Source organism: Phoenix dactylifera, chromosome 6 (genome assembly GCF_009389715.1).
Source record: "Phoenix dactylifera cultivar Barhee BC4 chromosome 6, palm_55x_up_171113_PBpolish2nd_filt_p, whole genome shotgun sequence".
Taxonomy (NCBI): Eukaryota; Viridiplantae; Streptophyta; class Magnoliopsida; order Arecales; family Arecaceae; genus Phoenix; species Phoenix dactylifera.
The window spans coordinates 1,652,939-1,665,936 of NC_052397.1; the positions used below are offsets into that span (position 1 = coordinate 1,652,939).

General features: G+C 36.3%; 1 protein-coding gene across 1 annotated transcript; it reads left to right on the forward strand.

The window, feature by feature from the left end:
• Window positions 1-542: 542 nt before the first annotated feature.
• LOC120111210 (paired amphipathic helix protein Sin3-like 4) lies at window positions 543-12,611 on the forward strand. The gene is made up of 5 exons (XM_039127772.1): window positions 543-1,875; window positions 3,603-3,760; window positions 3,843-4,029; window positions 9,640-9,738; window positions 12,177-12,611. Exons 1-5 carry the CDS (start codon window positions 1,819-1,821, stop codon window positions 12,186-12,188), a joined length of 513 nt encoding a protein of 170 aa, XP_038983700.1. The 5' UTR covers window positions 543-1,818; the 3' UTR covers window positions 12,189-12,611.
• Window positions 12,612-12,998: the final 387 nt, after the last annotated feature.

Genomic DNA, 12,998 nt, shown 5'->3' on the forward strand with positions numbered 1-12,998 from the left:
CTTATTTGTTTCATAGAAGCTATCTTTAGTTCTTTTTTTGGTATATCAATGCCAGATCGTTTCTGGTTTTTCCATTAAAGAAGAAATATGTTTGCTGATTTTATCTAATCTTACATTTTATTAGTTTATATATGTTATGTTGCTTGCAGACTAAACCTTTTACCTACATATTGGACTTCTTATGGACATATGGAAGCAATTATTTTGTCAGAAAGAGAAGCTAGGATAAAATTACTATGATGTGGTTGAATGCTGAGAGTGTGTATGGAAGCTGTGGTGCTTCATTTTTAGCCTTTTTCTGACTCCTTTTTTGCACTTGTAGAGTCGTTTCTCAGGCCCCGATGTGTATAGAAACTTTGTAAACTTCTTAGACTTGTACCATGTGCAACACATGTCCTTGAACGAGATCTCCGAAATGGTGCATGTCACACCTTTATGGCTTTTCCTTTATTCTGTTGATGGATTTATCTTCTATTTACATAGCCGATTCAATAGATCCATGTTTCTGATGGATTCTAAATTGTTTACAGGCAGCTGTATTTTTAAAAGGACAGCAGGATTTACTCGAAGATATTATTGATCTTATGTCTGATTGCTCGGAGTGGCCTTATCAGCAGCACTCTTTGTCTGGAAGATACCTGTCTACTGTTGGAGCCTATGTTGGGTCCTTAAGCCAAATGTCCATCAATAAGGTCCTTGTTCGGTTTCTTCGCTCTTCCCCTTACCTGTTTGATAACTTAAATGGAGAGAACCTTCTTCTTTTTCTGAATTCAACCTCCCCACGCCATCCCTATTCTTGTGATTGCTAGGCCTCAGTTGGCATCTTTTTTTTGTAGTCTATTAGCAGAGATTCATGTGGCTTCCTCTTAAAAAGTCTTAGTTTGTTGAAATCTGATCTGATTTTGATGGGTAAGTGATGGAATTTTGGAAGAAGGGTGGTCTCCATTATCAGCAACTAAGAGATTATTGATTTTTCAGTCTTTTTATAAATTTCTGTTTTAACATCAATTGCAAATGTTTTTGGTTGGATTAAAGCAGATATAGAGCTTAGTGCTTTACAGGATTCTTTTTTTAGGGAGAAAAAAAAAGTATTTCTTGTAGTTGTGTGTGATGACAAATAATAATGGAGACTACATGAAAATCTCATTTTCAAGTATCGTGAGTTCTGGATTTTGTAGTGCTTGGCGAAGAGGCCAAGGTGTACGCGTATGGCCACCCGCACTTTTTCTTTTAAATGCAAAGCCACCCCACCTTTTCGTTCAAATATGTTTTTGCTAATAAAAGTACTACCTCATTCAAAGACTCTTTTGTTTCCTGGCCTTGTCCTTTTAAAATTGATATATCAATGATATAGTAACCACCTTGATTAGTTGGTCTGCATTTATAATAACTTGTTATATGGTTTTTGTGATTAGTCATATTTTAATGTTTTCTGGCTGTAATAATGGTAGTTGAAAATCCATCTGGCAATGCCCACTGATGCTGCTCATATCATACGAAAAAGTGATGTAGAGTATTATTTGGAACGGGTCAAGGATGCATTTAGGTACAACATAGAAAAATATGGTGAGTTCATGGACACCTTGGACAGCTTCGGTCGAACGAGGTTTGATTCAGATTTTACGTTGTTGCTATTATTAGATGTCTTGAAATTTTTGTATACTATCAAATAACATTTTTTATTGCAGAATTGGCTTCAGAGTGCTTACCTCAAAGTTGCGGGGATTGTTCAGAGGAGATCCTGATCTATTGTTAGGCTTAAACATTTTATTGCTTGAACGTTTCCTGTTCTTCCCTACTTATGACGAGAGGCGAAGTATGCAGGAAAAACCGATTGTACATGAGGATGCTCTACATTTCCTAAATAAAGTGAAGGTAAGAAAGAAATGAAAAGCTTCATGTTCACATTTGAATTTTGAGAATATTTAATATGCTGAGTCAATGGCAACCTATAAAAGAGAAAGAAGGGGGAAATCTACAATAAGGCCCATGACCCTGTAGTAATACATGGTAGGCATGAAACAGAAAGCATATGTTTTGAAAAGGATACATGATTTCTAGTAAATCCCTTATTTTCTTTGTATATTTTCCTCTTTTCCAACCCTACCCATCCAAACATTGCTCATCATGGGGGAGGGGGTTGCTTTCCTGCAAAAGTAAGTCTAGGCTGCTAGCAATGTTTTATATTTTCAAATTTTGGGTAAATGAAAGGTGCAAAATTGTTGGTTGAGCATTGTAGAGAGAATATGAATTGGGTGACCAGTGGTCACACCCCTCCTAAGAAAAAGAGGTTCCAAGTTCAAGTCTTGGGTAGTATATTCCCAGTCATTTGGACCGAGGGAATCTGAATAGCTGGTGAGCTTCCTTCCTTTTCTCTGTAAGACAAAAGTAGTAGTAGGGGTAAAAAACAATAAGTTGCATGCATGTTCTCTGGAAGAATAGAACAGGAGTTTTACAATTGTACAAATAGATGATAAAGTGTTGGAAAGCCGATTAAGTGATAACATCATGCACCAAAGATTTGAGGTGCTTTCAATGAGGAGAGGAGCTTATGCTATGTCCAAGAGTTGAATAAGAGAAGTGGAAGGCCTTAGATGACAAACTTGGTTGACGAACTTTGATCTTGATCCACCCAATTCTTAAATTAATCTTAACTTTTCATGTACATATCTGTTGTTTCTGTCTCTACTTTTTTCTGCTTTGCCTTTCTCTTCAATCTCTTCAAGTTTCTTATAACACTGCTTCGAATGCTGTTTTTATGTGGAAATTTATTGGCAAAGATTCTTATTTTTCTTGTCGGATGGTCATATTTTGCTGCAATCTCCGTCGTACTTTGATGGCAGGGAAGTGATGGAGTTTTGGAAGAAGCATGCTGTTTTTACTGATTGTTTATCAGGGATCACTTGCTGTATAAAAGTGAATTCTAATTCTTTTTTTGGAGAGCATTGTCAAATGTTTCCAGGTTTTGTATTAAAGAAGATATTTAGTTCATACTTGAGATTTATTTTCAGGTTTTTCTTAAATTCGTGGATAATCTTTAAAGAAACTATATGTTTCTTAATTTTTATGGTTCTGGCTAGATCTGTGGTCCTTGACATTTTTTTGAAAAAAAATTGATGGTTTTAATTGAAGAATGAAGAAATAGTAGGATGAGAAGAAGCCTTCTTTTTGTACTAATATTTGTAAGAACTAAGGAATTATTTTAGTAGGATTTTTTTTAAAAAAAACTGGAGATCAATGTCATATGCTTCTGGGTCTTCTATTAAAGGAGTGATGATATTAACTTCTTTCTATGAGAATATTGTTTTCAAGTATGTCTCGGAGTTTGGATGTTGCAATGGTTGGTGAAGGGACCAGAGGAATACCATTAGCTATACCAACTGTTGTGAACTTGTGATTGAATGTATTTTTTTAAGCAATACTAGCTTGTTCCAAAGAATCACTTGTTTCCCAGAAAAAAAGAATCCCGTTCAGTTTATTTCTCAAAACTTATGTCAGATAACCTAATAACCATTTGAATTGCTTAGTATTTATTAGATATGTCTTTGGATGTTGGATTTAAATGGTTTTCTTTCTATCTCTATGGTTGGTGATGGATGTAGGTAATATTCCATACAACAGAACCTATTGATTATGCTGCTATGAAACAAAAATATGATGATGCGGGGGACTACCTGGGACATGTAGAGGATGCATTTCAAGACTGCAGGGAAAAATATGATGATTTATTGACTATCTTAAGTTGTTACTGCTTGCAGAGGTTTGATTCAGATTTTGTTTTATGTTATTCTTTGGATTTATTCCAACTTTCGCTTACAGTCAACACATTGGGTTAATTGCAGAATTGATTTGAGCATGTGTACATCAAGAGTGAGGGAGGTGTTCAGACGACATCCTGATCTACTGTTAGGCTTCAATGCCTTCTTGCCTAAACATTGTGAAGTTGTTCTCCCTCTTGTTGACAACAGGCTTTCACATAAAATGCCTTTGGAGCCTGAAGATGCTAGTCATTTCATAGAGAAAGCAAAGGTGACAGATTGAAAACAGAAGCTTCATTTTATTGTGGCTAAATTTTATGATGATGACAATCTGTAAAAGAGATCACAAAGGTGGAAATTTTATGATGAAGCCCATAATCCCACAATAATTCAAGGTAGACCCAAAGCATAAGCCATGTGCTTGAATGCCTTTCTGAAAATATACGTTAAAAATATTTAATAACAATAAAATGGGAACATATTGAAAACGGAGAAAGTTAAATAACATAATGTTAGGTCCCCACAGAAAAGGTAATATGTAAATCACAAAAACTCAATCAAATCTGGTTCCTAATTTATCCTCTGTCATCCTTGTATTTTTTTCTCTTTGACATACCCTCTCTCCAACATAGGGAAAATAAGTTCTCTCAAAAAAAAAAAAAAAACATTGGGAAAATGAAGAGGGAGTTCAACTTTCAACAGGGAGAGGTGATCGCATTCATGTGGACGAGTTGAATAAAATGGAGGTGTAATAACTCATTAATGGAGAGTTATAAATTTTACTGGCCTTGATGGAGGATATAATCATTGGACAGGTAGATGGTGAATCAACCAGGATCATTGTTATCATTATATTAGTTTCAATGATAAGTTTTTTAGTAGATGGCTAATATATTCATATTTCAACAACTATGATGAAATTACAGAAAACATGGTTATATTATATACATGGAAAAACATGTTAGCCTTTTCTTCGACCAATCGAATGATTATACCCCAATCATATATGTTTCAGATCTGATTGATTGTTGGGTGGGGGATGGAACTACAGTTGGATCTTTTATTCAAAGTAATATTATTTTTATTCTTTTCTGCTTGAGGGAGCTTAAGGCAAACTTGGCATTACTAAAGAATTAGAACTCATATATAAGTGTGGTTTGCACAAACGGAACATAGAAGAGAGTATAGCTGGCTTTTTTAGCATATATGAGGTAAAGTACTTGGGAGGGTCATGGTAAGGCGTAGCCATTCTTAGTGTCTGTTTAATGCTATTTTAAATTCTTTCTTTGACCAATGTGCACCATATAACTATATGATGATATGATGTTTAGGAAGTTTATGTAAAATAGAATTCTTATGAGCAAACAATAGATTTCACTCAAGGTTCGCCGTACCGGTACCGGACCGTGTATCGGTGACATATTAGTATAATGTCGATACAGTACGGTACAAAGTTTTTTTGGCGTACCGAGGATCGATATGCCATTGGTACCGGTACTGAACTGGTACGGTACGGTATGCCCAATGCCATATGGTACAGTACGATACTGCATACCATGATTTCACCTTCGCTACTATCAAGTATTAAATGGGCTTTCTTTAGGTAATGGAAGAAATAACTACTTAGTAAACTCTGGAGATATTTTAATCTTCTTACTTATAACAAGGTGGGTCTCCATGTTTGTTAGAAAACTAAGTTCTTAGAGTTTGCTTGTTCATGAACTTGATCATTTCCATTTCCTTCTCTTTTTCACAAAATCTAATCTCAAATCAAATTTATTCTCCTTTAGAGATAGGATTTTAGACCAGAAAAGAAAATTATTCTTGCTTTGTGTGAGGACCCTTACGAGCGCGGATTTAGTATCCCATATTGGCTATACACTATGTAGACCTTGGATTTTTATACATGGCTAAGGAACTAAAATAACACCTTCCAGCAAGCCTTTTTGGTGAAATTCTGGGTCATTACAAATGGTATCAGAGTAGACATGGCCTATGGCTTATGTCATCTAGGGGATACTGCAGTACGGACCCATTTAGGTTGACCACAAGCTGGTCGTGGTGTTTGTGATTGGGTTTGTGGGACTTGGGGTTGAATTTGAATGATTTGGACTCTTAGCTTGGCAAGGATGCTAGGGCTTGAACCGAGAGAGGGTATGTGAGGACCCATGCGGGCATATGTTCAGTCCCACATTGGTTATACACTAGGTAAATCTTGGGTACTTATATAGTGCCAAGGAACGTAAATATCACCTTCCAACTAGCCTTTTTGGTAAGATTCTAGGTCATTACACTTTATTTTCCATAGAACTTTAAACAATAGGCCTCTTAAATTACAATTTTCTTCTAGTAAAAAATGATATTTATTTCTTTTCCACAATATATTCTTCCATTTGAAAACTTTCTTGTTTGATCGCAAATTTGACGAATTCCTTTTTCCCTTCCCTGTTTCCAAAAATGTGACTTGAATTTATATTCATTCACCACTGTAGATTCTATTTCTAAAATTGTATTTATGGCTTGCCCTCGTATTTCTCAACAATATTTCTTGTTTCCATCATTGGGCATTTCGACTAGTTGTTTCATGATTCTGCTTCATCTAAGATTGTAACAAGGTACATATCCAAGTTCATATTGAAAGCATTTGCCTAAACGCATAAGTTTGCGGTGGATTAGGGTGACATGATTTGATCAAGATATAAGTGCCTGAAGTTTTTAGAAAGAAATAGATTGATTTGAGGTTTGGCATATAGATATGCCAAAATATTTGTAGAATCTCATTGAATATTGTTATTGGCCACAAAGAAGTATGATAAACTTGTTTTTATGTATGTATCATGTGCGCACTCAAGACATGTATTATTTAAAGAACAAGTTGCTCAAGACATGTGACTAGGGCAACAAGGGTTAGATGTTGTCTATTGTTCTATGGTCTGCATTAGGATATAGTTTGAGCATCATAAATCTTTATGTATGTATGTGTGTGTGTGTATACATGCATACATACATACATATACATATACATATACATATGTATGTGTATCTATATGTACATATCTTATCTAATGGACAAGCAAAAGTTATTCAGGATATGTGAGTAGCACAACAACAACTAGATGGGAGCATCATCAATCTCCATTCTAATGAAGGACTAGTGACCACTTTTGAGCACTCATGATGATTATCTATTAAGGTTCACCGAACTGGTATCAGAGCTTATACTGGTCAGCAACTGGCATGGTACGGGTCTGGACTGTGCCGCTTCCAAACGTCCCAAAAAAGGGTGGGGGAGAGGGAGAAGGAGAGAGAGTGGGGGAGAGAAAGGGAGAGAGCGAGAGACTCACCTAGGAGGGGAGAGGTTTAGGGTCGAGAAAGTTCGAGCCACTGCTCTCTGGATCCAAGGAAGTTTGAACCAGCAGAGCTTTAGAGCTCCGGATTGATGACGGGGACTGAGGAAGAGAGAAAGGGAGAGGGAGGAAGTTCGAGCCATCGCTATCCGAAACCAGCGACGAGGACTGAGGGAGAGAGGGGGGAGAGAGAGACCCACCTGGAATGGGGGGCTTCGGGGAGTCGGAGGGCTTCGATACCGTGATCGAGCGAGGGAGAACCGGAGGCTAAAAAATGCAGCTCTTATATACATACTGAACCGACCGACTAAATTGTGCCAATAATCGATTGGTCTAGTTCAATGCGCCCCAAATCAGTTGGTTCGGCATGGTTCGGCTAACCCTAATCTATGCACGTAAGATATAATCCACATGCATTATGATAAGTATTTCACCAAACTGTTGAAATGTACAAATCTATTCTGGTCCATATGCTCGAAAACAATAAATTACCTTTTCATACAGTTAGCTTTCTATCCAATGTTTCAGCTTTAGTGTTAAGGCCTGATATGGTTGATCCATTCCCTAACAGCTTAAGCTTTTGGTCTAGTGGTTAGTTGACATGCTGTTAGAGCTGGAGTTCATGCATTTAGAACCCCTCCAAGTTAAATTATATTTAGTTCCATTTGCCATATTGAGTCGTTTCTTGTCTTGGCTCTTTCCTTCTTGTTGTCTCGAATCATTTTTGACTCATTTATGCCTTTATGTGCATGTCCGGGCTGCATTTGAGGATGATGTGCTTAAAGTTTGAAATCTTGTTGTATGCCTTCCAATCTGTTTACAGTTCATTAATCAGGATGATACACATGTTGATACGGATTGATATGGCATGCAGTATGAAGTAGAGACTGTATGTTACAGCTTAGGTACATAGTTAACCCATCCTCTAATGGCTTATGCTTTTGATGTCTAATGGTTGGCATTTAGGATATCATGTTTTAACTAGTTTCCAAGTCCTAGAGAATATATAGGAAAAAATGCAAATTTGCTACTAGATGGAGTTCTTTGAAAAGTTGCATTATGTTACTCTGGTAGAACGCTGATCAGATCATGTTGTCTGAATAGTATTAACCAAAAATTGATTAAGCATTTTCTTCAATCCTTGGAAATAGATGGAGAACAACTTTTCTGTTCGTCTATTCTCCAAAATGGAAATATTATTGTCTATTTTTGAGCAGATAAAGCAGATTTCTCATTCCTTGATCCTTCTCTTTTCTTTTTCCTCCGCCTTTCCTCATAGTAGTATCTCTTTGATTCCTCTAAGCTCAGAGCATGGTTACTCCAGACATGGCTGTTTGAACCTTTGTGAACTCATTTCACTGCACACTTTCTAGCTTCACCATTTTCTCCCACAGTGTTCCATGTTTGAGATGACTCACAACCATTCTCTCATCATTTCTTATGGTCTTCATCATTGTTGTGACTGTACCGTCTTTCTTACTTGGTGCACTAATCCTTGCATGTAAAATTTTGAAACAAATGTATCTTCTTCAAACATTGTTTGCAATTCATGAAAAATGAGTAGCATGTGTTCATCTTTAAAAAGCTAAAACAGGCAGACTAGTGTTGGGTATTAATGTTCTCTTGCTAAAACCTCTCTCTGTTGTCTTTTCAAGAGGCAATTATTATTTTCTGTTTAGAATCAGTATGAACTTCGGTGTTGCTTATTCATTCAAATATATCAATAATAAAGATACTTGTTTATTTTTCCAGACACGAGGCTTTGGCCCAAGGTCTCCACAAAGGAAGTTATGCTACAATTGGAAACCTTTGGAGCTTGGTCTGGATAAATTCTTTTGATTTGTATTATGTTTGAACGATCCTTATAGGATGACTTGCTCAAGTAATTTACTGTGAGCCTATCAGAGACCTAGCATGAGTCTAAAAAAACAAAGAGTCAACTGTTGCAAAAAATCTTTTCATGGAAATTAACAACTGTTATGTTCTTCATAATGGGCATCTAGGAATCTAGTGTTGATATGCTACTTTTACTATATAGATTGAACCTTTGTGGAAAAAAGGTTGGCCACAGGCATGAAAGCGACAAACATAATCTCAGACTCTCAGTTGCAATATATGTCAAGCTAAATACTCCTTACCTGTTCCTTATTATTTCCTTCATTGTTTGTGTTTTTGCACTTCATAGGTATCTAGGCAACTACCTGAACACTTGTTCTCTTGTTGTTCTCTTGTATTTAAATAATCAAGAGAACAAGTATACACAATATATAAATGCTTAGTCACTACTGCATACACAATATTTCTTGTTGTTCTCTTGTTTTAAATAATCCAAAAAAGACTGCATACATCGAGTGGTGTAACCTTGTCTGCAGGCTGATTGAATCCTGTCATGTCATTGTCCATCTGACTTTTAGTTATGTCTTAAGCTTTTTCTTACTTCAATAGAAGGAATTCTCTTGATTGCTATAGCCTTGAATCATTTCTTTGGATTTATTTTTTGACTCTTCTTGTATTTTTGGGTATTGTGCAAGCAGTCTTGTTTCAAAAAGGATGAACAGATCTACAACTCGCTCATCAATATTATAGGCATCCATTCGAAGCGGAAGGTTTTGTGGTCTAATGATTGTCTCCAGGTATATTTCTTATATTTGTTATAGTAAGGAGACACGCTCTGTTGGAGTACAGACTTCTCATCAAGTCTTTGTTAGTTGAGTCAACAACTTCCATTATTTGTTTGTCTGTTTGTTTTTCACCCACTTGTAGGTGGTGCGGCTCATTCGAAACCATCATGATCTGCTCATCGAATCCTTAAATATCTTATATCCTAACCTGAGGACAAGTACAAAGCTTCACAGAAGCCTTGCTTCATCCCCTTCTTGCAGTGAGAGAAATTTTGTTGTGCCCAAGACAAAAATCTGTGCTTGTTGCCTTCTATATTTAATGTCCTGTTCTTAATCTTGGTAATTGTCACCTTCTCAAAACACTCAATGCAGTTTCTCCTGGCCATTTTTTATTCTCTAGATCTCATAGACCATCCATTTTGTTTTAAAGGGTCTGCTTCACTGACCTTTCGTCAAACAAAATCTTGCGTTGATGCAAATATAGAATAATTTTTTAGAGCTTTACAGATCTATATATATCCTCTGTCAGCAGCATCATGACTTATCTATTAGAATTCCAATTTCTTTTCACAAAGTTGACTTTGTTCGTTGCTTCTCTTCAGCTAAAACTCATTGCCGACCTTTTCCCTATTTATATTGTCCATGCTCATTCATAGTTGCTTCTTGAGGGATCTATTTGCACACATGGAGGACATAAGCTAGAATATTTTGTTGCTAATTTTACTCACCACCCCCCTCCCCCCAACCCAAACAAAAAAAGGCCCAAAAAAAAAGTTCAAAGAGCAGAAAAGCATATCTGAAAAAATAAGAAAGACATCTAATTTCTCTCATCTCTGTTTTCTCACTTCCATTCATATGTATATCATGAAGACCTCTTGCAAAAAGAAACAGAACGGTAGACTTTTTCCTATACATATTTTGTAACATATAAGAGAAGTTAAACCCTAGAATATGTTTATGTATTGAATGATTTGGTAAGTAACACATCATGTAGCAATTGCTATATATATGACCTATGTTTAATATTGAATCCAAACTTCAGGAACCATTGTTTTTATAAACATTCCATAAATTACAAGGCGGACTGTTTAATAAGAGATTTCTACCCTTCAAAGACCATCATAGGATTTCAAGTGCATGAATTGAATTATTTTGAAATTCTTAGTGGCAATTTTGTGAGAAATCAGATTCCAAGTGCATGTCATTGAATGATCCAATAAATGATCATAATTCATTGCTCTCTCTTCCACTTCCAAAAGGTGCATAAGAATGATCACATAGATCAAACTATTATCTAAACCCTAGTTATTTCTTTTTGTTGAGATGATTGTGAGGACTTATGCAGGTGTGTGTTTAGTCTCATATCAACTATGCACTAGGTAGATCTTCGGTACTTGTACAGCACCAAGAAATCCAAATAATACCTTCTAGTTAGTCTTTTGGAATAACGTTCTAGGTTGTTACAAATAGTATCAAAGCAGATCTGGCCCATAGCCCATGTGGACTAGGGAACACTACAATACGGGCCCATTGGAGCTGATCATGGGCTGATTGTGGTGTTTGTGATTGGATTTGCAGTACTTGTAAATGGATTTGCATGGATTTGGATCCTTAGCTTGGCAAGGACGTCAGGGCTTAAACGGGTGAAGTATGTAAAGATTCATGTAGGCGTGTGTTTAGTCGCATATCAGCTATGCACTGGGTAGATCTCAGGTACTTATAGAGGATCAAGAAATCCATATAATATCTTATGGCTAGTCTTTTTGGGTGAGGTCCTAGGTCGTTACAATGATAGATGAGGTTTTGGCTATTGTAAGTATTATCATTTTTAGGGATGTTGTTGGTCCCCTTTGTTTCCTTTTTCTTTTCCCATTTTGGCTGATAAAAACCTTCACATGATTCTAGGACTTCGGTGCATGCTTTAAGATCAACTAGCAATACATGCAATTTCTTTTGACAGTTTCTTTAACTCTAAGTCATTCCCATAGTCTAATGCATGTAAGTAAATTGTAGGGTATTGAACTTCATAAGACACTAACTTCCATTTTAATAAATAAGACAATCATGACATGTTTATTCCTCGTTTCATGATTTCCTTTGTTTTTCTAGTTTCTTTTGGTTGTATAAAGAGTATGATCAGTAAATCCTCACATCATGATTAATTGTGGATTTGAGAAATGCTAAAATAAATTACCACCCCTCATGTGAACACCTAAAGAAGCAGGATTATGCTAAAATAATTGTGGATTTGAGAATTGGATACGTTTTATTTGTGCATATCACCATACCTTTTCATTCAGTTATGTGAGCAGCACCTTGTATAGTTTGTATGTCATTTATCTAGCCCAACATATATTCCTAATATTGTTGCACTAACTGCAGATATCATGGAAACCGAATTACGTGAAATTTATTTGACTCCTAATTTTCTGCAGCATTTGTTTTGGCAGGGAGGTGATTGATCTTGGAATGTCATTGTTCTTCCACCCCTCACTACACCATTCTTCGATTGGCACTGCAACATCTGAATCAGTCCCCATGATTGAGCCCATCATCATCATCATGCCCTATCATTAATTCTGTCATCAAGCCAAACCAAGCGATGGTGAGTTATTTCATTGGGGGAAAAAAAAAGAAACCAATGTCTGCATTCGAAACTATTGAAAGTAATCAGGGTAGCGTTTAGGGAAATGCTTGAATGCCATATTCCCATTGCATTCAAGGATAGCTTGCTCAGAGATCATTCTTTTTTTTTCATTTTGTGTGTGTGTACATAGCTAATCATCACCAGACTCCAACAACATGTGATTCATTACTGATAGAGCATCTGTTGTAACACTAAGCATAATGCTTGTTCATCCTCAGACTGGCCTTTTTGGGGATTTTGTGTGGTTGTTTGTAGCTTGAAATTTTAAAGTCAAGCTCTTGGTGGTCTGACTTGATCTCAGCCAGGTAACGTTCATATCCACACAAGGCTAGTTGTTGTTTTCCGAGGTGAGGTCATGATGAATGACAGATTAAGTTTGGTTGTATCTGTTGGGATGAGAAAACTCCTCTTCTCTTCAACTGTGCGCAAATATGTCAACGTAAAAAAAATTTTTCTCCAGTCAACGATATTATCTATATTCTTTCATTAATGTCGAAGAGTTGAAACAATTCTGACGAGATTTTAAAGGATGAATTTAGTTTGGATAAGCTTTCGTGCAAGAATTAAGATTACGTTGCGAGTAAGATTTTGTTTTCTTCGGCTAACGGCGGGAAAATAAATGTTT

Excerpts from the sequence above, each read along its gene's own strand:
- LOC120111210 (XM_039127772.1), top strand. The coding sequence starts at position 1,819 with ATGCAGGAAAAACCGATTGTACATGAGGATGCTCTACATTTCCTAAAT. Across the intron at positions 3,761-3,842 it reads AGTTGTTACTGCTTGCAGAG|AATTGATTTGAGCATGTGTA; the intron begins GTTTGATTCAGA and ends GGTTAATTGCAG. Across the intron at positions 4,030-9,639 it reads ATTTCATAGAGAAAGCAAAG|TCTTGTTTCAAAAAGGATGA; the intron begins GTGACAGATTGA and ends TTGTGCAAGCAG.